Source organism: Octopus bimaculoides, chromosome 2 (assembly GCF_046866305.1).
Source record: "Octopus bimaculoides isolate indiv1 chromosome 2, ASM4686630v1, whole genome shotgun sequence".
NCBI classification, from domain to species: Eukaryota; Metazoa; Mollusca; class Cephalopoda; order Octopoda; family Octopodidae; genus Octopus; species Octopus bimaculoides.
The window spans coordinates 102,097,451-102,124,950 of NC_142929.1; the positions used below are offsets into that span (position 1 = coordinate 102,097,451).

The 27,500-nt window shown below is 35.0% G+C and overlaps 1 protein-coding gene across 1 annotated transcript in view; it reads right to left on the reverse strand.

The window, feature by feature from the left end:
* Positions 1-27,500, reverse strand: part of LOC106874359 (extracellular matrix protein 3) — a 552,330-nt gene that overhangs the window by 21,676 nt on the left and 503,154 nt on the right. Inside the window, exons 8-14 of the mRNA XM_014922070.3 lie at positions 25,867-26,016; positions 19,999-20,208; positions 18,565-18,762; positions 11,526-11,690; positions 8,045-8,227; positions 6,911-7,041; positions 5,031-5,180 (exon numbers count right to left, since the gene is read on the reverse strand). Coding sequence (XP_014777556.2) covers positions 5,031-5,180; positions 6,911-7,041; positions 8,045-8,227; positions 11,526-11,690; positions 18,565-18,762; positions 19,999-20,208; positions 25,867-26,016 — 1,187 coding nt within the window. The remainder of the gene's footprint in view (positions 1-5,030; positions 5,181-6,910; positions 7,042-8,044; positions 8,228-11,525; positions 11,691-18,564; positions 18,763-19,998; positions 20,209-25,866; positions 26,017-27,500) is intronic.

Genomic DNA, 27,500 nt, shown 5'->3' on the forward strand with positions numbered 1-27,500 from the left:
CATAAAGAATATACAAAGACATCTGTAGGAATGATTGATTACCCTGTGGCAATTCCACTGATATAGACTGTCTATACATTTTAGCACAAAGAATATTCCAATCAAAACTTCAATCAAATGGAAATACAACACATTCGATATAGTCATCTGGGATAGAAAACAGGGGAAGTTACTTTTCTGTTATAACACCATTCATGTCTAAGATGTATATTTCATATACATATATATATATATACACACATACATAATGATAGATATGTATACATATATATATATATATATATATATATATATATATATATATATATATATATATATATATATATATATATACACATATATATATATACATATACATATATATATACATACATACATATATAATTATATATATATATATGTATATATATATATGTATGTCTATAGATATGTATAAATGTATGTATGCATGTATGTATGTATGTGTGTCTGTGTATATATATAGGTATGTATATATAGGTATGTATATATATATATATATATAGATATATATATATATATATATATATATATATATATATATATATATATATATATATATATATATATATATTTTTATATATATATATATATATATAGAGAGAGAGAGAGATAGATAGATAGATAGATAGATAGATATAGATAGATAGATAGATAGATAGATAGATAGATCCAATTCTTGATTAGCACTTTATTTTATTGACTCTGGAGCAGCCCAGAGGATGACAAGTTCAGAAACTATTGAAGTTAGAAAAACCAAGTTTTCTAATCAATTATCTCAGTTGTCAACAAAAGCTTTCTAACGAGCGAATTACTGATTTCTTATGGTGAGACTGAGAAGAGATCTTATGCAACTCAATGGAATTTTTTCTAAGAGTACGAGTTCTTCATTTTTGCTATATGTGGCGAAAGATATAAATGTATGTATGTATGTATGATATTATGCAGTTTTATTTCAAGATTTCTTGCCAATAGAGAAAGAGCCGGTTTCTAACCTAGACCTAAGACTACTACATCAGAATTTTAACATCAACAACAGGGTATTTTTGTGTGTATATATGTATGTATGTATGTATGTATGTATATGTGCAGATTTGTATGTTTTGTTTTATGTATGTATTCACATGCATATAGTTGCATATCAAAACATGCTCATATATATTTAAATGATAAACTTCTGGAAAGTTTTACAGATTTTTTTTTACAGTTCCAATGATGGATAGGATCTGTAGTCTTCAAATTAGCTTTCTCCTTTCTGGTTTTGAGGAGCCTTATTTCTCAAGATTAGTATTTAGGTAGTGCATTACATATCCCAGGACCCCAATAATTACAGGTATAAACCCGAACTTGCAATCTGGATGGAGTAACTGCAAGATTTCTCAATAGTTCAGCATAGGTATTCTCTTTTACCTTGATCTTCAGCTTTATGTTAACATCTGTTGTGCAGCTAATTTCCCCAACTGTACACAATTTCTCTTCTCTATTCCAAATCATTATATCAGGTCTGTTGTGATTACATTTTGTGTATATGTATTTACGTGCAGGTGGCACGTAAAATACACCATTTTGAGCGTGGCCGTTGCCAGTACCGCCTGACTGGACTTCATGCCAGTGGCACGTAAAAGCACCCACTACACTCTCGGAGTGGTTAGCGTTAGGAAGGGCATCCAGCTGTAGAAACTCTGTCAAATCAGATTGGAGCCTGGTGTAGCCATTTGGTTTCTCCAGTCTTCAGTCAAATCGTTCAACCCATGCTAGCATGGAAAGCGAACATTAAACGATGATGATGGTACTGCTGGAAAAGTATCTTATAGCCGGTTCTATTTTATAAAGCAATGTGTGTGTGTGTGTGTGTGTGTGTGTGTGTGTGTGTGTGTGTGTGTGTGTGTGTGTGTGTGCAAATTTCTACATTTTTGACATTCACAGTCATGAACTCAGAGAGAACCCTTATTAATCTATAAGCCATCATCACCCCTAAATCCCCGTTAAGTTGTTAGTATTAGAAAGAACTTTCATGTCTACATAAACCAATTGTGTTAACAACCTTAGAGTAATGGCAAAACAAACATACATATTTTCATAAAACCATTCAACTCATGTTTAACCTGAACAAATCAATATAAAGTAAATGTAAAAGTAAAATAATATGCAAAGACAAAAACAAAACCAAAAAAAATAAAATAAAATAAAATTCCAAGAATTCTTCAAATATTCAAAAGCAATGCTATATTCAGGAAATTCTTCAATTAAATTCCTCCAAGGTAATTTGGCCTCCCATATAATTTAATGATATTGAGTTCAGCTGTAACATGAACTATTATAACCAAGAACATATATTCATGATATGCTACTGATACAATTTTACACTATTTATGTCTAGCTACAGCTTTCTACATGATTTATAAACATAGCCGACTGACATTTAAGAGCTACAATAGGCCAAATCAATTGTATTGGCCTACTGACTAAACTGGTTGACTTTCATATATCAACTGCTGCTACTGTAATGTATCTATGGCTGGGTAAGAGATCTAATATGCCACCTGATTTCACATCACTAAGTGGTCTTTAGAGGCCTTTGGTATTGTCCACTCTGTTGGAAATGTTTTAGAGCATCCATATTTCTCCTGCAGACACTGACCTGCAGAGGTGGGTATTAGCTGCATCAACCTCCCCACACTGGGACTGCCTTCAAAGATCATGGCCACTGTCTGTCCTCTCTGACTTATAAAAATGTATTTAGCTCCAAAGGATCTGCACTATCTAGCCACAAATAAGAACTATGATGAAGTGCTACTTATTTATTCTGTATAAATATTTTATAAACTTGAATGTGGTTAAGAAGCTATAGCTGTGTGGTTATGGAGCTCATTTTGCAACCAAATGGTTTTGAGTTAAGTTCCACAGAATGGAACCATGGGCAAGTGGCTTCTGCTTTATCCTGGGCCAACCAAGGTATTAGGAGTAAATTTGAGTGTGTGTGTGTGTGCTTGCTTGTGTTTATCCTCCACCACTACTTGATAACTGGTTTGTTTATATCCTTGTAACTTAGAAGTTTAGCAAAAAAGATGGATAAAATATGTACAAGACTTAAAATAAGTATTGGGCTTCATTTGCTCAACTAAACACTTCAAAGCAGTGCTCCAACATGGCAGCAGTTCAATGACTGAAACCAGTAAAAGATAAAAAACTGAAGTGCTCAGCTCAAATGTTACCATGAGTATTACCATGGCTTGGAGAAATCCTCACTTCAAGTCATTGAGATTAATCCTGCATTAACTGGAAAAAGCAAGTAATTCATTCTGTTTGAAATTACAGGATTTTAATTTCTTGAGATGTTCTTTAAGCATCTACAGTTCTATGTTCTGGAACATTGGAGACATGTAAAGACTAGGTGGACAAGTTATTGGTCCATTAGCTCTGGAGTCAAATCGTTTTTTTCCTTGTTCTGTAGGTTTTTACTTGTGTTTCTAAGTTATATACTTAATACTATAAAAAAACTAGAGCCACTATAATTGTTGCTCTGCAATACACTGACAACTTATTTAGAAGGGAAATGACTTTTAACATCTTTCAAATATAGAGGGAAGCACATTGTGAGTCTTGAAGAGGTATTTATATCTATGTTTACAAAAAAATTATATATCAATAAGGATTGTAAGTCCCTAAACGCAATGTGCTTTATTAGCAATGTTGAACACTCTGAGTTCATGTAAAGGCAACTTGGATGAATATGCTTTGTGGAACCCATAACTCTTCAGACTATAACCACAAGATGAATTGACCTTGACACAACCTAGAGCATTAGTGAAAGTAATCATTAGTTGGATGTATCTGTTTTCATCCTGGTTGAGTGAGTTACTCAGTCATTTATTCAATCAATCAATAATTACCCCCTTCACCACCATCCTCATCCTCATCTTTATTATAATCATCATTTAATGTCAGTCTTCCATGCTGGCATGGGTCGGACAGTTTGATATGAGCTGGCAAGCCAGAGAACAGCAACAGGCTCCAGTGTATGCTTTAATATGGTTTTTACAGCTGGATGTCCTTTGCAACACCAACCACTTTATAGTGTCTACTGGTTGTTTTTTATGTGGCACCACCACCAGCGGGGTTGCCAAATAACTTACAAGATGAAGACCTCTTAGCTGGGAGAGGGAGTGGAACTGAGGGAAGTGGCTTTGTGCCAGGTGAGAAGTTAGAATGTAATAGAGGGATAGGGATAGGTGCCTTACTAAGGAGGAGATTACTTGGCTACCCCAGTAGGAAAAGAGGAAAAAATGAGGAGAGGAAGGAGAGAGTTAGAGAGAATGACAGACAGTCAGAGAGAGAGAGAAATAGATGGTGTTGGATATGCACTGGAAGCTACCCACAGATAGCAGTGGGGGTGGAGTATAAGTGGTACAGAGGATATAGAGGGGTATGTTCCATAAGATTGTGAAGGGAGATGTTCAGAGATGGGGAAGAGGTGACTGTAGCAAGTGCTGGTGAGAGAAACTGGATGGCTGGTAGTTTGGAGTATGGTAGATATATGAGGGTAAGGAGAGTGTGCAGAAAAGCATGAGAGGAGAAAGTGGAGGGGACTGTAGTGGGTAGTGATCATGAGTATTGGGATGGGAGGTTTTGGGAAGATGGATTGCAGGGGCGTTTTGACAAGGGACAGATTGTGTATAAGTGTGTGTGTGTGTGGGGGGAACAGGATGCATGGCCATATCTGCATGTATTGATGGTCACATTTTACTTAACTTGACATGTCTTTTCAAGCAGAGCCATTCACCACAAGTCTCAATCCCTTGTCATCCCCTTTGTAGTCCTGGTCAAGGACACAATACAGTACCAACAATAAGATGTGAATTTCTATTCAGCCAATCATTTATTTAGTAGATTATCCATTTACCAATCTGCTCCCTCTAATCAGTGTTATCAAATCATAAACTAACATGGCAGACAGAAGACCTTATTAAATTTGTACCAGAGTAGATGAGTCAACAAATGTGTGTACATACCGTGATGCAGATACATGGGTAACCTTGAATTGGTTCCCTGGACAAATCATTGCCATAATCTCGCAATGATATTACAATTGGTTCCGTGGGAAAAGTGACATCAGCCAACTTCTTACGTTCTTCAATGTATACAAAAGCTTGGATATTTTGCTACAAATAAATGACACAATAGTTAATAAATTAAAATAGAATATAAAACCATTGTTCATGTAATTTCTAATGAAGCATAATGCTCATTACTTTTTTTGTGAAATAGAAGCAAAATTAATTAGTTCTTAACCTTAGTAATTCTACAGCAATTTATTTTAACATGTGACATACTAATATGAAAAATAATACATGGATTGTTCATGTGTGTGTGTGTGTGTGTGTGTGTACATGTATATGTGTATGTTTGTTTGTGCATATATTAGGGCAAAGACTTTCCATAACCACTCCTTAACACCTACTTCCCTACTTCTACCAATATCCTCTGTGAATCAAATTTTAATGAAGCTCATTCTTTGCTGTTCTTTCTCTCTACCTCCTTCCAAGCCCATTTGATGAACTGAGCACACTCTTCCTTACTAGCTATGTCCTTCAAACCTCTGCAACACTCTCATATTAAACCCTTTCTTCAATCATTTCTCTCCAGAATCAGAACCCTCTGAGATTCTCTCCCTCCCTACATTTTTTCTTACAGTCACCAAATCAAGAATTTCCAGATGAGTGTCAACTATACAAATCTCAACCAATCTGCAAGAGTTTCCAAAAGTATTGAGTATTACTCCTCTTTTCTTTTTTCTCTCTTACAAAATAAGAAAGAAATCGGTAAACTTCAACTCATTGCTGCTGCTGTTGTTATCATGGTCATCATTATCTTTCATATTGGTATGGATTGGGTAGTTTGACAAGATCTGATGGGGCTGAAGACAGCTTTAGCACATTTTCTACAGCTGGATACCCTTCTTAATACCAACCACTTTACAGAGTGTTCTAGATGCTTTTTTCATAGCAACAACACTAATGAAACTGCCATGGAACTCATAAGACTAAGATCTATTTTGACAATGTGGGGCTACAGTAGATTAAAAACGATTATCCCCCTCTCTCGCTTAATCTGATGATGGCTCTTGAAGATGCTGAATGAACTCTCAACTCATCTTGCCTTGCTATTTCCATAGATTTTGGAGACTCAAAACAAATGCCAACAAGCTCAGAGACAAAAGAAATCGGTAAGGTGTAGTTATCAACATAATACTCTTACGGTTGACTGTATAGATTTGTTCTTTAACTGGAGATCAGTCTTCACTGAGCAGACCTATGACTGAGGATGTTCTGATTGTGACCACGCTAACTATTTTCCTGGCACATCAAGAACTACATTACCAGGTATGTGCTTTACTTTTCAAAATGGCATAGTGAGATTTGAAGGAGATTTTGGTGCTATTTTTAGAGAACTAAACAGTTGTATAAATGCTTTATTTCTGATTTGCTTACTCACAGATCAATCATAATTGACCAGAACTATAATCAAATATGTTCTAGCCATGACCATCTGATCTTATCAAATACCTTGAGATAGTATGGCATGATTGTTTTGAGATATGGCTGCTACTTCTTGCAAATTGCTTGACCACATGTCTTCTCTATTGACTTCAGATGAATGAGTTTAGTCAAGTGTTTCTTGCTTTTGCTTCAATTAATTTTGAAAATAACAAAGAATTTAGTAAAATAACTTTTTCATTATTAAGCTCAAGTTTGGAGCATCATAAATCAACATGAAATTTTGATGCAAAGTTTTAATTCAGATGACTTTAGAACAGAAAGATTTTATCTTAGAAGTGGTTTGGTATCAAAAGAGCTCTTGAAGATTGTCATGTGACATGTCAGCTACTAACCTTTACTTCTGCTACCAAGTTCTGATCTGGTCTTAGATGAACAGTGAAGAATTCTTTCATTTCTTTCTCGTTATCATGCAAGACTTCAATCTCTATGATGTTGTGAGATACATTAACACTGAAGACAAGTTCTGAAAAGGAAACATCCAAAAACAATGAGAAAATCATTTAAATGAGGTTTATTGTACAGTGCAAAGAGGAACCTCCTTAAAGGGAACATCATTAAAGAGATAATGCTTCCTTTTCTGAACGAGCTGTGTGTGTGTTTGTGTTTGTGTGTCTGTGTGGCCATATGTGAAGACATAACAGAAGAGTTAAGAAGTTCAGTTTGGAATATGCTGCACCTTAGGCAAGTATCTTCTATCATAGCCATGGGTGAACACAAAATTGTGTGTAAAACTAAGTAGATGGAAACTGGAAGCATATTCAATGGGTTGTTGTGATCAGAAGGCCAAACTTTACTACTCACAGTGTTATGCTGAGTCTGCCTGAAGATAGATGAGTTTGTAAAGTAGACTTTTACAGTATAATTAATTAACATTGTCATTTATTTTAATTATATAATGAGCAAGTAACTTTACTGACTGATCAACTGTCAAAACTGACTAGAGATCCATTATCATATAGCTTTGCACGTGCATATGTGCCGGGTAAGTTATTATTAAGGAGACTTTTAAGGCACTGAGCTGGCAGAACTGTCAGCAGCCCAGATAAAATGCTTAATGGCATTTTGTCTGTCTTTACATGCTGAGTTCAAATTCTGTTGAAGTTGATTTTGCTTTTCATCTTTTTGGGTTGATAAAAAAAGTATCAGTTGAGTATAGGAGCTGATGTAATCAACTTCCTCCACTGTCCTCAAAAACTGTTGGCTCTGTGCCAAAATTTGAAACCACTATTAAGAAGGCATTGCCACAAGGAAACTAGGTTGGTATTGAAGAAAAATTGCTGTGTAGTACATGATTTAGTCTTTTCTGTACCGAGTTTAGCTTCTGCCAAGGTCAAGGTCAACTTAACTTTATCCTTCAGAAAAATGATAAGATAAAATACCAATGAAAGTTTGGGGTTGACTGTGTTCCCTTCCTGAAAATTTCCAGTCATGTAACTATGTCAGAAATTATATATATAAGAAATTACCTCTAGATATTCCATTGTAATCTCTTCCAGCAATTGCTGAGCCATCTTCAGTGTGGACCCTTACCACAGATGTCTTAGACAGGTCACCATAGCGAGCTACAGGGATTCGAACAAATGCAACTTCTCCATACTCAAAGGGTTCTTTAACAGAAAACTCAATGTTTTCAAACTTGATGACAGGTTCTGAAAAAGGAAAAAGAAGAGATTATAACAGACACCTACCTGGATAGACAATGACAGAATTAAGAGAGAGAGAGAGAGAGAGAGAGAGAGAGAGAGAGAGAGAGAGAGAGAGAGAGAGAGAGAGGGAGAGAGAGGGAGAGAGAGAGATAGAGAGAGAGAGAGAGAGAGAGAGAGAGAGAGAGAGAGAGAGGAGAGAGAGAGAGAGAGATAGAGAGAGAGAGAGAGAGAGAGAGAGAGAGAGAGAGAGAGCTGAACAGAATGCCTTTAGTCACATTCCTTTGTGAATGTGAATATCACCGGGTTTCCTACAGTTTTTTTGTCCTTTTAGGGTTGATGATAGAGACACTGGCAAAAGTGGAGCAAAGTGGTGTGTGTGTGAAAAGGTAAGACTATTACCCTCAGCCCATGCAAGTACTTATTCTATTGGTCTCTGTTGCTGTACTGCTAAGTTACAGGGATGTAACTACACCAACATCGGTTGTCAAATGGTGAAGGTGGGGACAAATACAGAAACAAGCACACAAGCACACAAATATATGCATATATATATATATATATATATATATATACAATGGGCTTCTTTCAGTTTCCATCTATAAAATCCACTCACAAGGCTTTGGTTGGCCTGAGGCTATAGTAGAAGACACTTGTCCAAGGTGCCAAACAGTGTGGGGCTGAACCTGGAATCATGTGATGATTGGGAAGTAAGCTTCTTACCACAGAGCCATGCCTGTGACTGTATATATATATATATATAATAATAATAATAATAATAATAATAATAATAATAATAATAAAAATTAGGGATAAAAATCCAAATTTACAGGTAAAGACTCAATTTAATTTAATTCATCAAAAATTAAAATTAAATTAAGTTTCACAGTATATAATATATAAATATATAATTTAGAGAAAAGAACCACAGTTCCTGAACTCATCCATGAAAATCCAGTCACATATAGAAAAATTACAAAGTAATAATTATTAAAATAATATTATTACTTTGTATTTTATTATAGTTCTTTTTAGTGCATTTACTTATTAAATTTTTCTATACGTGACTGCAGATTTTCATGGATGAGTTCAGGAACTGTGGTTCTTTTCTCTAAATTATATATTTATGTATATATATACATGACAGGCTTCTACACAGTTTCTCTTTAACAAACTCATTCACAAGGCATTCATCAGACTGAGGCTATTGTAAAAAAGACACAAGTTAATTCTGCAATGTCATATTTATAACAAGATTGTATCAGATAAGAAGAAGAAATATTTAATATTTCAAGTTCAGCCATTCTCATCTCATTATAGACACTTTATTCAAGTTTGTCGCAACACTAATATATATATACAAAAATAACCCATAATAATCCACATTTTGTCAGATTATTGAATATATGAATAATTTGTTATTGTTAATGTTAGACAACTTGTCACTTACACCTATAACCCTGCAGATGGCACTCCTCTGTCAGATTTATTATCGGTGAAAATTATATTGCATTAGTCTTCATAGTCTCATTGGTGTATTTTACTTCTACTTTCTGTTGTCACAGATACAATTATACAGCTGATGTAGCTCATTATTGTATGTTATATTATATTCTCTGTCTATCAGCCTGCCTCTCTCTCTCTCTCTCTCTCTCTCTCTCTCTCTATCTATATGTTTGTGTGCGTGCATGTGTATACATATATATAGTGTGTGTGTGTATGAGTGTAATATCTACATTTATTATCTATATCTATCTATCTCTCTCTCTATATATATATATATATGTGCATATCATCATCATCATCATCATCAGACATTAAACAATGATGATGATGATGATGATGATAATGATGAGAGCGAGATAGATATAGATAAATAAATATAGATATTACATTCACTCACACATGTACTATATATATACTATGTATATATAATCATCAACATTATCATTTAACATCCATTTCCCATGCTGGCATGGGTTCAACATTATATAGATAAATATATTACCATTTAACTTTTACTTGTTTCACTCACTGGACTTTGGTCATTGTGGGACACTGCTTTGAAGGGTTTAGTCAAACAAATCAACTAGAGTACTTATTTTTTTCATCCTTGGAACTTATTCTATCAACTTAATTTACTGAACTGCTTAGTTACAAGGACATAAGCAAACCAACACCAGCTGTCAAGTGGTGGTGGTAGGACAAACACAGTCACACACACACACACACGTATATATATATATATATATATGTATATATTGTTGTTTACTTTTGTACGTCCAACCTCTATAATTTTGTTTGCTCGAGTCCTAATACTGGGCCTCTCTCTCAGAGTGAAAGGCAGATTGTATGATGCCTGCATGTGAACAGCTATACTACATGGCAGTAAAACATCGACTGTGACAGCTGAGGACATGTATAGGTTTGAAAGAAATGAAGCCAGTATGCTTCACTGGATGTGCAATGTCAGTGTGCATGTTTGACAATGTGTAAGCATCTTGAGAGAAAAGTTGGGCATAAGAAGTATCAGATGTGGTGTGCAAGAGAGATGACTGCACTGGTATGGTCATGTGATGTGTATGGATGAGGACAGTTGCGTAAAGAAGTGCTGATTTCTAACTGTGGGGGAAACCTGTGGTAGAGGTAGACCCAGGAAGACATGGGACAGGGTGGTGAAGCAAGATCTTTGAACTTTGGGCTTCATAGAGGCAATGACTAGTGACTGAGACCTTTGGCAATATGCTGTGCTTGAAAAGACACGTCAAGCCAAGGGAAATCATAGTCATGATTGATGCTGATGTCACACAACTGGCACCCGTGCTGGTGGTATGTAAAAAGCACCTTTGGAGTGTTGGGCCTCACAGAGGCAAAGTGTTGGGCCACATGCAGGCAATGACTGAGACCATTGGCATTATGCTGTGCTTGAGAAGGCCCATCAAGCCAAACAAAATCGCAGTTGTGATGGATACCAGTGTCACACAAATGGCACCCATGCCGGTGTCACGTAAAAGCACCTATTACGCTCTCAGAGTGGTTGGCATTAGGAAGGGCATCCAGCTGTAGAAACTTTGCCAAATCAGACTGGAGTCTGGTGTAACCTTCCAGCTTGCCAGCCCTGGTCAAACCATCCAACTCATGCCAGCATGAATAATGGATGCTAAATGATGGTGACGATGATGATGATAATGATGATGATGATAATGATGATGATGAGATATAAAGATATAAGAAAATAAAATCATAATTCGAAAAATAAGATAAAACATTTAAATGTAATGTAATCAAATGCAAATAAACTTACTGTCAGCAAGGTCAGTGAGCCTGATTGTGGTGACATTTCTTTTGCCAACTTTAGCTTTCTTCAGTGATGGACTCCAAGGATTGCCAAGCACCATATAAAATTCTTCTTCTTCTTCATGAATGTGGTCTCCCATTAGTTTGACAGCACACTGTTTCTCTCGTTCACCTGTAAAACATATTATCAATGCAATAAACTTTGAGTGTTGAAGACAGCAAAGTGGCAGAATTAGTAGCATTTTGTTCATCTTTACGTTCTGAGTTCAAATTCTGCCAAGGTCGACTTTGCCTTTCAGAATTTCAGGGCTGATAAAATAAGTAGTGCTGGAGCACTGGGGTTGATGTAATTGACTTATCTACTCCCCTGAAGTTGCTGGCCTTGTGCCAAAATTTGAAGCCAATAAACTTTGAGTACCATTTTTAGTTCTGTTAAGACAGTTAGTCCAAAGCTGATTTATTTATATTGAGTTGACAGTAATTAGTAAGGAATAAAATGCGATGGATTTAGTCAAAATAAAATGATTTCATCATAAACTGGGCTCTTACCATAACATGGAGTGGACACCACAGGTTAATAAGAAAACTCTATGGACAGTGTCCTTACTGGTTAGCATATTTAGTTATACTTATCTATCCCACAAACTCAGTTAATATATTTTGTCTGTAGTTATAAACTATTGACCCTTGGGGATCCATATAAGAGTTTGCCATTAAAATTTATGTGTAACAAAATAGTTTACACTTTTACTCTTTTACTTGTTTCAGTCATTTGACTGCGGCCATGCTGGAGCACCGCCTTTAGTCGAGAAAATCGACCCCAGGACTTATTCTTTGTAAGCCTAGTACTTATTCCATCGGTCTCTTTTTGCCGAACTGCTAGGTTACGGGGACGTAAACACACCAGCATCGGTTGTCAAGCAATGGTGGGGGGACAAACACACACAAACACACACACACATATATATATACATATATATACGACGGGCTTCTTTCAGTTTCCGTCTACCAAATCCACTCACAAAGCTTTGGTCAGCCCGAGGCTATAGTAGAAGACACTTGCCCAAGGTGCCACGCAGTGGGACTGAACCCAGAACCATGTGGCTGGTAAGCAAACTACTTACCACACAACCACTCCTGCACCTATACAATTCCTAATAATATTTAATTGTAAAAAGTATAGTAGGATTTTTTAAACATCAAATGGTTATGAGAGCCTGTCTGAGTGAAAGGGGTATCAAGAGTGCCCATAGGAAAAAGTGGTTGAGAACAACTAGTTCATAAAATAATCAGTGGGACAGGAGAGGGTTGGCACTTGTGACTTCTGCAGGCCCTCTCAGACTGGTGGTACTTAAGTTTTTAATGGCCAGTCAAATTATCTATGGGTCAATTTCTGTAGAAAAAAAAAGAAAGAAAATGAAGGTACAGGAAGGAACAGGAATCTTGTTTGGATTTGTGTGCACTTATGTTAAGCAACAGGTACACATGAGGAATTAAACTGAATTAAACTAACCAATTGCATTTGAGTCCAGTGCATGATTCATAGCAAAAAAGAAATATGTGTGTATGTGTGTGTGTGTGTGTGTATTAACGAAATGACGATATCGTTTGAGTAGGTCTTAATTGTTTTCATCAACACCGTCATCACCATCACCATAATCAACTTCACAACATCACTACCATGACCACCACCACTGCTAAACCCCCACCCTACCCCATTAATCCTACTGTCATCGGCAATGCTGCAGATAAGTATTTTGTCACTGCTGCTACTACTACTACTACTACCACCACCACCACCACTACTACTGCTGTCACCACTGCAATTCAAACAGGAGAACCGATACTATGCAAGGAAGTTAATTACTATACATACTAATTACTTGCTTTTCTGTTCTCTGATTTTTTTTTTTGATTTTTTACCATATCATTATTTATTATTGCTGCTTTTGTAGTAATTGTTTAACCCTAGGCTAAATCTGATTCTGCTGATCCATGATTCCAGCCATGCTGTATATAATATGGAAGAAATTTAGCTGCTATTTCTAGAAGGTCAAGCGACCATTTTAACAGCTCTCTAGTCACACTGTACTACAGCTATTACTACTGCTGCTACTGCTGCTACTGCTGCTACTACTGCTGCTGCTGTTATTCTTTGCAACTTTTCACTTAATTTACTCTAATGATAAATATAAGGATATTGCATGCAAAATATGATTGCATTTCCTGTTGTAGTTGTCTTCTTCTTCTTCTTCTTCTTCTTCTTCTTCTTATTATTATTATTATTATTATTATTACTATTATTCATATAGAATCTACCAAAGGAAGTTGGTAACTTAATTTATTTGAGTTCCTGTAGTCACGGCTTTCAGTATTTGGCAAACTTGCGTTGGAATGCAATCTTTCCTGCCTAGACGATAGGAAGGAAACTTGACACTAATTAACTATTTTGTTATTTGAACCAATAAGAAAGTTATTAATGACGACGAAGGTAATAACAATGATGACGATGATGATGATTATGAGTTTTAGGATAATTATGATGATGATGATGATGATGATGCTGGTGGTGGTTATGTTTAAGCAATAAAAAAAAAAATTTTATTTTTATTTTTATAAAATGGAACAAAGCCATACATTTTATTTTTTAAATCTATTAATTTTTACTAATTATTTGTTTTGTTGCCATTTTTGCTTTGTAGGGCAGTGTAATTGGTACAGACTGGAGGAAGTTGGACTAGATTTCTTTAATAGTAATTTGGTTGCCTGTCTCATTGTTTTCTATTTAAATCTTGGTAGAATTAACTTAGAAAACATTCGCCAATCCCACCACCGGCAACACGTATGTATGTATGTATGTATGTATGTACGTATGTATGTATGCATGTGTGTATTTATATATATATATATATATATATACACTTGTATGTATGTATGCATGTGTGTATTTATATATATATACATATATATATATACACTTGTCTGAGCTAATAAAGAAGACTTTGTTTAGCTGCCAGACCTGTGGACCTGTGAGAAATATAAGTCAAATCTCTCAAATAAATCCCTACTGTCTTTATAAAGAAAGGAGACATTTCATAGTATAGTTCTAGACATAAACAACATACAGAATGGTTATAGCCAAAATGTTTTGATCATAGGTCTGCTTGGCTGGCTCTAACGTATGATTAAACAACAAATGTATATAGGCATGGCTGTGTGGTAAGAAGTTTACTTCCTCACCACATGGTTCCGGGTTCAGTCCCACAGTGTGACACTTTGGGCAGGTATCTTTTCCTATAGCTTCGGGCCGACCAAAATCTTGTGTCTTGTGAGTGGATTTGGTAGATGGAAACTGAAAGAAGCCCATCATATGTGTGTGTGTGTATGTGTGTGTGTGTGTGTGTGAAGGCGCATGGCTCAGTGGTTAAGGTGTTGCACTCATGATTGCGAGATCGTGGGTTTGATTCCCAGACTGGGCATTGGGTTGTGTTCTTGAGCAAAGCGCTTCATTTCACGCTGCTCTGTGATCATTTCGTCCTCTGACATGTGGCACCCATTGCACCTGTACAGGTAATGTTGATTTGATGGAGGGAGTGAGCTTATGTGCACACAAACATTTGATCACTATAAACAAATCATCTCTGTGGTTCTTTGGGGAAAAATTGTCAAACTTTCATATGTTGTCTAACAACGCGAGAGTCCATCGTATATATGTGTATATATTTATGTATTTGTGTCTGCGGTTGTCACCCCACAACCATCGTTTGACAACTAATACTGGTGTGTTTATGCTCCGGTAACTTAGTGGTTCAGCAAAAGATACCAATAGAATAAGTACTAGGCTTACAAAAAATAAGTCCTAGGGTTGATTTCTTCGACTAAAACTCTTTAAAGGGGTGCCCCAGTATGGCCACAGTCAAATGACTGAAATGTGTAGAGTGTGAGGCAATTGTTGTTGTCACTAGGCCTAACTGATCATAAAGCCAATACCATCATGAGTGATATCCAGATTACAGGGGAGAAAGGCAAGCCACTTGGTTTGGTTAAAAAAAGACAATGAACAATGGCTAGAAGAATATTGACTGAAACCTAGTATCCTGTTGATCTGGCAAGCAGGTCACGTTTCTGTGAGGTGGAGCCAGTGTGCAATAGTGCAGTTGAGAGGAAGGCCCTGAAATGGAGCGCATTCTCTCCTGATGATCCCATAAGCTTGCTAGCATCTGGTATGTGGAGCTTCCAACTGGGAGCACTTGCATCTGCAAGTTGTTTACAAATATATATATATATATATATATATATATATATATATATATATATATATATATATATATATAGGGTCGTAAATCTTTTTGAAAATTCACCTCCAGTGTGAGTGTGTGTATATATATATATATATATATATATATATATATACACTGAATCGTGGCAAGATATGGACGGTTTTCGGAGGACCGAAGAAATGGAGAATTATACGAGGTATAGTACTATACAAAATACCGAAAGGATCTTCACCTCTTATATCACACCTTTCTTCCTCCTTTAACGCTGATGTGATATAATTTCCTGGGAGAGAAATACTTTTGCGGCTGAAGATAGCTTTGTATTGTAAATTATACACTGATATAAAGCTTGAAACACGTGTACCGCAGAATCCTTTGTATTTTTGTTGTTATTTTTGGGATTTACAATTTATTCTTTCACCTCAACCACGAGCTGGCATACACAGGTGCTTACAATTGTCAAGTATTACCTCTAAATTTTACTTATATATATATATATATATATATTATAGTTTATAATATCGTTAAAGTTTTTTAAAATCAAAACTTTGTATATATATATAAAGTTTAACCTTTTATTCTTAATAATTTTTTCTTTCCTAATTTTTTCATTCATAATTTTTTCCATTCATAATTTTTTCATTCATATTTTTTATTATTACGTTTGTAGAAATAAATAATCTTGTATTTTTCTATTATTCAATTGATCTTTAATTATAATTAAATAAACGTCTTTAGCTTTAAATAGTATAGCTTTAACTATTACACCGGTTAAATATGTACTAATTTTATCTTCATTATTATTTTAAACTTAAACTTCATTCAACTTGTATTTAAAACAATGATAATTTAAAACAATGATAATTTATGTAAGATGTTTTTTGTATATAATATACATGTTATTATAATGGATGAAGGGATGATTATTGAATGGTTATTATTTTGATATTATGATATTTTTAAAATAATTTTTCTATCTTTATATAATAAGTATTTCATATTAATTCATTTGGTACTTATTGTTGGTTGAGATATATATCTAATTATTGTTCTACTTACGATCTGACGAGTAGCTATATTTTTGAATAGAACTTATTTTCGATAATTTCAATTGATTTTAATCGATTTAAATTTCTTTTCTATTTGAAAATTGGTTATGAAACACGTGTAATCTTTTTATTATATTTATCTTATGATATTTACTTTACTTTATATTATACTCATTTATTGTGCTTTTAATTATTAATTTTTCTATATGTGATAGTTGATTTTCATCGATGAGTTCTTGATAATTGGTTATTTTCCCTAAAACTATATATATATATATATATATATATATATATATACACACACACACACACAAATGTATGTGTATGAGTGTGTTATGTAAATATATGTGTGTGTGTGCATATACATATGCATATATATATATATATATGCATATCAAACAATAAGCAACACGGATTTCAAAAGTGATTGCAGTACGCACGTTTCATGCTACTTCAATTTATTTAAGTAATGTGAGCATTACCTTAAATGCAATATGAAGAGCAATCTTCAGCTGCACGAAAAATGCAGAAAAAGACATAAAACCTATTTGACCCATATACCTAGGGCTACAATTCCTCAACATTAATTCCTCAACATTTTGATAGTAATAAAATGACCTGATACTACTATGACCAGTGAAACCTCTAGATTCTAATACTTTTATAGCCTTGTCCATGCATACTGCTTACACCTTCCCTCTCTTTAGAAGTAATTGTCCCTTTGCTATCACCACTAGATAAGAAACAATAGAATTCTGAGACAGTTAAAATTTTTGTCTAGAATCAATTACTATGACCCTGCTATGTCAAGATGGACTTATATATTCTTCCTCACATTTGGATTTTATGTATGCTCTCTCCCACTTGGTTTTAATATGTTGCCACATTTGTAATTTGTAATATGTCTTTTTCTGCATTTTTCGTGCAGCTGAAGATTGCTCTTCATATTGCATTTAAGGTAATGCTCACATTACTTAAATAAATTGAAGTAGCATGAAACGTGCGTACTGCAATCACTTTTGAAATCCGTGTTGCTTATTGTTTGATTTTAATCACCCATCCTTTTGGGATGCGATATTTGGGTGCCTTCGCATAAGTACCATATTCAAACCTTGAATCTATATATATGCATATATATATACACATATATATGCATATATGTATACACATATATATATATGCATATATGTATGGTATGTATATAATCCAAAAACGAAATATATATATATATATATATAGATATATACATACACACACATACATACATATATATATACACACATACACATGTATATATGTATGGTATATATATATATATATATATATATATATATATATATATATATATATATATATAATCATTATCATTTATGTCCACTTTTCCATGCTTGCGTGAGTTGGACAAAATTTGTTGAGACCCTTTTTGAGCATCCTGACCTGTTACAAAGCAAGGTAATATTTTCCCATAGCCAGCCATGTTTTTCACAGAAGACTGGAAATAAACACCATCACTTGCATGATGATGAGATTTGTTTACAATACTCGCCTGATATCAAGACAAGGGTACACACAAATTTCTTGACTGTAAAGATGAGTTGGCCATCATCTAAATACCAGTAGACCCATTATTTGATCAGTTTTCTCAACTTCCTTGTGATTTGCATAACTGTTTGAACAATGTATAAGTTCAGAAAAGATTGACTTCAAAAAAGCTTACCTGGCTCAAATTTTATAATTGAGACATTACTGTTGGGTCTTTCATAAAAATCCATCATCATAAGTGCTGTTCCCTGTCGTGTGTAACATCGGATTGTTGAGGCGTGACTAATATCCCCACTGCGAACAATTGAGGCAGTTACAATGTTTTCATTTTCATCAACAATTATTTCTGCTTGTTTGAATTGCATTGTGGGTACTGAAGAGAAAAGAAAGACATATTAAGATGAAATAACTGTTAATTTTTTAAAAAAAGATGAAATTTTTAATTTTTAAACAAAAGTTATGAGTAATAAAAGTTTATAGTCATTTTGTTACCACAATGATTTCTACAACTTTTATTTTCAGGAAAATTTATTTCTCATTTAAGTAGGAGGTCATTAATTTATAAAAGAAATAATGAGATGGTGTGATGTCCGTGCAGTTCCTAAGACAATCAACAGAAATTCCAAAAAGCTGTCAAAGCTCTGAATGACTCAAGCCATTTGGGGCTTTGATGCTTGTTTCAGGAATTCTTTTCAATAGGTAGAATTTCAATATAATAAATTTTCTGCCTATTGAATGAAGTAATCTACTGAATCAATTTCAATGTGCTGCTGACACTTATTTCATCCACCTAAAACTGATAGAAATAGCAGTCATGTCTCCCAGAAATCATTATCCCCTGTTTTAAATAATGAAAGTGACATTCCTACAAACCCTGTGCCTGAAATATAGATGTAATGGTCATAGCTTGAATGCCACTGGTTATTAGTGTGCTCAACAAGAAATGCTTGGGGCAGATGAATCTCAATATTAATGGTAAATAAATGTGATACTTCTGACTAAATATGGTAGTTGACTATTTCACCATCAACCATTATGGCATCTGATAACAATCTAAAGCAGTGGTTCTCGACCAAGGTCCATATGGCCCTTAGGGGTTCATATAATATTTTGTTGTTAAAATTTATGTAAAATAAATTGGATATACTTCTACAATACACAAAACATTTTATCAATCTTTTTAATACAATTCCTAATAATATTTAATTCTAAAAATATAATGGGACTTTTTTTAAACATTGAATGGCTATGAGGGTTCCCCCAAGTAAAATAGGAATCAAAGGGGTCCATAGGTAAAAAATGGTTGAGAACTACCAATCTAAAGTATACAAAGGCAGAAACTATGAAATGATTTAATTAGAGTTGGAGATTCTTTGATTACAGAGTAGGAGTAAGTCCAGATAAATCATATACTATGATAAGGACATATTTGATAGTCTGTATTATTGTTACAACTGAATTTGGTATTTACTTTTAATAAAATAGTGAAGCAGTTGTGGGCATGCTTCCTCCTTTCCAGATTAACAAAGGAATGAAAATGTATAGTTATTAAAAATATATGTTAATTTTACATGTGTTAACCAAGGTAACTGAACAAAATGTTACTTACAGTCTGAAATAGAATCGTTTATAGCTATTATTGAAGAGCTTGGGTCTCCAAGAATGGCACCCATCGGCATGTAGAGAGATAATTCAAATGCTTCCATTCCCTCAACCAATGGCTTGCCTTTGTCATCTAAAATTGTCACCTGCACTTTCTGATAAGTGACACCTGGTGGGAAGGTGAGCACTTTATCAACTGTGATATAGTCAACACCAGCTGTAAATAAAAATAAAATAAAATAAAATAAAATAGAATATGTAACTTTAAAGAAAATATTAGCAACAGAAACAGACATGACTTCTATAATAATAAACATGAAACTGTCTGTCTGAGTCTCCTGTATGTAGAGCAAGTCTACACTTGCTCTACATAGACATATTATAGCTTTTTGGAATTAGGAATATCTCAGGATTGAAGATCTACCCTTGATTTGGTTCTTGAACATCCAACATTGGGATCTTATTTAAAAGCATTTGGGCTGCTATTTCTAGCAGGTACAGCTTGGCTGATTCACACCATCTTGGCTGGCATTTATCAGATGATTTCAGAAACCAAGGGATAGATAAATGACATTTGCTTCATTAGTTTTACATCGAGATAAGAACTTTGGGACAAATTGGCCAACAGGTGGAATTCAACTTAGGACTGGAACAATAGAATGATTGCATTACAGAATTAATTCTCATCTGTCCTTAACTTCTGCTCAAACACCACTGGGGCATATAGTCATTATAGATGTATTATAGTTATGCTATTTAGCTCTTTTTAATTTTGGGCTGCAGGCCCACTTAGCCCTCTACAGGAAGTAGATTAAAAGTCCACATGGATTGTGGTTTTTAAGCTAGTTTACAAATAAAATAAAATAAATATAATGTACAAGAAATAAAAATATTCTAAACTTATCAAATTATTTCTGTGTAATTGTTAGTAAGCCAAGAGAAACATGTGATTGTGAATAAATAAGAAACATAGTGTTTCAATGTACTTCAGTTTCAACAAGATACTTTCATCAAAATTAGTGACGTATATTGTTGAGTTCTGCTTGTTTAGCAAGGAATCTGACATGCTTTCATGAATTAGGACCAAACCAATTGCATTTTGATAGAGTCATTGTAGCTATCAAAAGTACATATGCTTCACCATCTCATTCCATGTCTTCCTGTGGAAGAGGTAGACCCAGGAAGACATAGGATGAGATGGTGAAGTATGATTTTCAAATGCTGGGCCTCATGGAGGTAATGATTTGTGACCAAGGCATTTGGCAATATGCCATGCTTGAAAAGACCCATCAAGCAAAGTGAAATCATAGTTGTGGCCGTTGTCAGTGTCACATAAGAGGCACCCATGTGGGTGACGCATAAAAAGCACCTTTTGAGTGTTGAGCTTCACAGAGGCAATGTGGCTGATACTGGTGTTGTAGAACTAGCAACCGTGCTGGTGGCATGCAAAAGGCATCTCCTGAGTGCTGGGCCTCATGGAGGCAATGACAAATGATGGGACCTTTGGCAATATGCTGTGTTTGAGAAGGAAAATCCATCAAGCTGAGTAAAACTGTAGTCACGACAGATACTGGTATGTAAAAGCACCCATTACAGTGGCATGTAAAAGCACCCGTTACACTCTTGGGGTGGTTGACATTATGAAGGGTATCCAGCTGTAGAAACCAAACCAAATCACACTGGAATCTGGTGCAGCCTCTCAGCTTACCAGCTCTTGTCAAACCATCCAACCCATACAAACATGAACAGCGGATGTTAAATGATGATGATGATGATGTACTGTTATAATCACTCTTATTTTATCATATACTTTATAGTAATAATATCTTTAGGTATCATATTAATCAATACTGTATTTTGGAGTACAATATCAACAGCCAGGTCTTAGATGTTTGACTGAATACTTTGATTCCTAATGATATATCATTTGGTACCCAAGTCATTGATAGTTTACAATAAAGTTAGAGTATCAACAATAAGATATTACATACATGACAAAGACTACCTAATAATACTTACCATTAGGTATGAAACCACTGATATTTACAGTGGAGTATCCTATGTACCGTAGCTACTCAAGAAGACCCATCTACCACAGCAGTATTGGCACTGGTGCCACATAAAAAGTACCTAGTACACTCTGTGGAGTGGTTGGCATTAGGAAGGGCATCCAGCCATAGAAACCATACCAGAACAGACAATGGAGCCTCACCAGCTCTACTCAAACTGTCCAACCCATGCCAGCATAGAAAACAGACACTAAATGATGATGATGATGATGATGATGATAATGAATAGACCACTTACACTCCTTTTTCACCCTCCCCACCAGTACTGCCTATTGTCATCTCATGTTACTCTGTTAGCCATACTTTTGCTCCTTTCCTCTCACATGTTCTAGACCTCAGTCATCATCCTGTCTCCTGAGTCACAGACATTGACATCCATCTCAGTCACTCTCTCTTGAATAAAGTACTTGTCCCATAATATTGAGTATTCCTATCATGCTCTATGACACATCCCTCTCAACATCATCATTCAAGCCTTTATCACGTATACATCTTATTCTGTTTAAAGAGGCTGGTTGACAAGTAGAGATGTAGGATTGTCAAATTGCTTTAGTTGTGTTGAAAAAATGGCTACTTCTCTAATTCTGGTGTCACAAAATAATGCAAGTGGATACACAATTTAAAGTGTGAGGTTGTGAGAGCCTTTTAGTTTTGTTGGGGAGATAATAACTCTCTAGTAAGAGTGCCATGAAAAAAATGTTTCTGATACACTCTCTAAGGTAACAGGTGTTAGGAAGAGCATCCAGTTATAGAGACCAAGTCAAACATTAAACACAAGCATGATGAGACCTTCCAACACATGCTGAGTTCAACATAGAAATTGGATGTAAAACAACGATGATGATGATGATGATGATGGTGATGATGATGTACAGCAAAATAGAATATCACTGGCAGAAGACTTTTGTAGTTAATAATAATAATAATAATAATAATAATAATAATAATAATGTATTTTTACAAAATAACAAAAACAATAAAATTGAATATAACAAAGCATTATCTTTAAAGGCTACAATGAATCTACAATGATACAACATTTGAAATATAATAAAAGCATTAATTCAAAAGAAATCAGTAACTATTCTGTTAGAATTTACCAAAAACATGGAAGATAGTGTTTTGTGTAAAGAACAAATGAAATAACTAATGTTTTGAAAAAATATATTTTGCTTGAGTATTCAGCTCAAATTATTTCTGAAAACCTCTTTAATATTTTTCAATTGATAAAAAGATTTGTTTTCTGTTATGGAAGAGCTGTGGACACCGGAATTAATTTTGGTATTTTCTCTTTTCTCTTTTATTTGTTTCAGTTATCAGACTGCAGCCATGCTGGGGCACTTCCTTGAAGAATTTTAGACAAAGTTATCGACCCCAGTTCTTTTTTTTTTTTTTTTTTTTTGTGAAACCTGGTACTTATTCTATTGAACTATTTTTGTTGAATTGCTAAGTTATGGGGGCATGAACACTAGTTGTCAAGCAGTGGTTGGGGGGAAGGGCAAACACATACACAAAGACACACATACACACACGTGTGTGTGTGGGTGTGTGTGTGTGTGTATATTCAGCCTCTTTCCTCCAGCCATTTCATCATGTTGAACCCATTAAGCCCTACACATTATTTTTATCTCTCCATTTTCCCTCTTAATCCTTTGTTGAAGAGCATAAACTCAAAAACACAAGACTTCTTCCCAAGTGTTAAATTAATACACCTGCTTGTTGTTCTTTCACCTGTCTTCGCCTTTTGGTTTCTGTAAATTTGAACTATGTATATATATATATATATATATATATATATATACTTTATTTATATATATATATATACACACATATATATATATATATATATATATATATACTTTAATTATATATATATACTTTATTTATATATATACATACATACTTTATTTATACACACACATACACACACACACACACACACACACACACACACACACACACACACACACACACACATATATATATACTTTATTTAAAAGCAGCAGAAATATAACAAAAGACTGTTACTTGGAGTTTCATGTTCTTGTTCATTGGACAGTTTGTTGCACATTTATGTGCTTACTCCGGTATATATATATATATATATATATATATATATATATATTGTGATGGCACCTGTGCCCAGCGTCGCCTTCCTGGCACTTGTGCCGGTGGCACGTGTAAAGACATTCGAGTGAGATTGTTGCCAGTGCCGCTGGACTGGCTCTTGTATATATATATATATATATATATATATATATATATATGATGGGCTTGTTTCAGTTTCTGTCTACCAAATCCACTCACAACGCTTTGATCACTCCAAGGTGTTTCCCCAAGGTGCCATGCAGTGGGACTGAACCCAGAACCATGTAGTCGGAAAGCAAACATCTTACCACACAGCCATACCTGGTATTTATTTTATATTTCTATTAACTTGGGGTAGATCAGAGATAGAAGTCTTTCTCAATGAGATTTGAGCCTCAAACTAAGTGGGGAAATTTGAATTGAGCATTACTTGAGGATGGTTATTATCCATTTTCTTTCCAAGCAAGATAATTATTACTCACAATGGCTAGACATGTTTCCACAGAAGAATGGAAATGTTCAACATCACTTGTCTGAAGGTGGTTCTTGTTTACATTTATTGTGAAACGTCAAGACAGGGAAACATAAGAACACACACGCACGCGCGCGCGCACGCACACACACACACACACACACACACATGCGCACATATACTTTTCTAAGTTGTTATTTGAAATTTTATTTCAAATTTTGTTAAAATTTAGAACATCTGTCATAACAACTGGAATACTTCCTTATACAGCGAAAGCGAAATTGTGATGGCACCTGTGCCCAGCGTCGCCTTCCTGGCACTTGTGCCGGTGGCACGTGTAAAGACATTCGAGTGAGATTGTTGCCAGTGCCGCTGGACTGGCTCTTGTGCGGGTGGCATGTAAAATACACCATTTTGAGCGTGGCCGTTGCCAGTACCACCTGACTGGCCTTCGTGCCGGTAGCATGTAAAAGCATCCACTACACTCTCGGAATGGTTGGCGTTAGGAAGGGCATCCAGCTGTAGAAACTCTGCCAAATCAGATTGGAGCCTGGTGTAGCCATCCGGTTCACCAGTCCTCAGTCAAATTGTCCAACCCATGCTAGCATGGAAAGTTTGATGTTAAACGATGATGGTGATAATGACAGCTGTCCTCATCCTTATTCATTACATGACTGCTTCTTACACCTAATTTTTCTCTTAACATAATTGCACTTTGTCATATATGTACGTCAACATTGCACATTCAGTGGAGTATGCAAGCCTCATGTGTCTGTATAGAGCTTCCCTTGTTTAACTCTACACCAGATCTAATTGAATAGACCCACAATGTTCTAGTCATAATTTCTTTCAGGCATAATATTTCTATGTCTACATTATCCAATATAAGAATCCTTTGTTGGTAACATTTGAGTACAATTTAAAGGTGATTTTGTTCCTTTTCTAAGCAGGTTAAGTCACGGCTTGGAAGGTTTTTTCTTTTTTGTTTGTGAAATCTACTTAACCGAAGTCACAAATTACTCCAGACATTTTTCTTCAGTTAATTTTTTCTTTCTCTAAAATTACAATGATTGTGAAGTTGACATTGCCAATATTATCAAAATTACAAGTAATTTTGTTTGTCAGTTCGCAATAGGATTAAATGATTGTCAGAATAATTGATAACATTTTCAGAAAAAAGAAAAGAATCAGAACTTAAGAATACTCTGAGTGAAGTTTATAAATGATAAGAAACAAAGAAACTTACATTCGGCTGAGTAAACATTTGTACTCTTTGATCTCAGGGTTACACTTGAAGCTTGAGACAAGTCCGGACCAACACGATGGACTGAAACATCAATATATTTCACACTTTCATCCACAATGTGGTTATCCTTTCCAAAATATATTACTGGCTCTGAAAATGGAAGAGTGGGAAAAAGAAGATGTCAATTTATGAAAAGAAATTCCATAGTTTCTACACTGGAATAAACAATCTGAAGTATTATGGATGTCATGATGGCACAATGTTTCGTTTATAAAATAAACTGATAGAATACAGAGAGCACTGGGTGAATTGTATCATGGCTCCATCTCAAGAGAGGTTGCCATGCCTTCTGTAAGACAAAAATGGTTTCACTATTCTGTGTTGTCTCCATTCTTCCAAGGCAAACATGACTAAGAATGAGTGGCAAACAGTTTATAATAGGTGTTTGTGGTGGTGGGGGACATTAGTCTATGGTATATATCCTTGAAGAGTCACATGGTGGAGGAAGGAGTGGAGAATATGATGGTTAACAGTAACTAACAATAATGAAAGGAGGTACTGTATAAGAATAGATAAGATATATAAGGATAGATCAGATATCAACCCTCATTATACACAGACATCATGGTGGAAGAGAGGTAATGTGAGAATGAGGTGATGATAGAAGAGAGATAGAATGATAAAAGTTGATGGTGGAAAGACTGAATGCAAACATGTCATATGGCATCCATCATTATACAAGCAACATGGTTGTATAATGATGGATGCTATTGTTATAAAACCATAATGGATAGGATGAGTGATGGATGAGAAGATAACAAAGGGAGCAGTAAATGGAAACTTAACAGGGAAATGGGTGAAGTGGTTGTGTTGTAAGTAGCTTGCTTACCAACCACATGGTTCTGGGTTCATTCCTACTGCGTGGCACCTTGGGCAAGTGTCTTCTACTATAGCCTTGGGCTGACCAAAGCTTTGTGAGTGGATTTGGTAGACAGAAACTGAAAGAAGCCCGTCGTATATATATATATATATATATATATATATATATATATATATATGTATGTGTGTGTGTGTGTGTGTGTGTGTGTGTGTTTATGTTTGTGTGTCTGTGTTTGTCTTCGCCAACATCGCTTGACAATCGATGGTGGTGTGTTTACATACCCGTAACTTAGTGGCTCGGCAAAAGACACCAATAGAATAAGTACTAGGCATCCAAAGAATAGGTCCTGGGGTCGATTTGCTCAACTAAAGGCGGTGCTCCAGCATAGCCACAGTCAAATGACTGAAACAAGTAAAGAGTAATATGCTGTACATCCTAATCTCTATTACTGCCACCACGATTTCAATGACTGTTTCACCAATAGGTGAGTCTTCTTCAAAACTGTGTTGCTAAGCATTGCAGTTCTCTATCAGCTGAATCTGAGGTTGAAGGTTTTGTGAATTTATTTCACTACATTGTCCCATACCTTCATAGGGATTTCTTTTCCATTGGGTATATCTACTTTGACCATTTAGCATTTGGATTACTGTCAAATGTAATGCTTATTTATTCACATCATTTTGAATTAATCCTGCATTATCATGTAGCTTTGAGATTTAAATGATATTCTTTTATTCTTTTACTGGCATTGGTC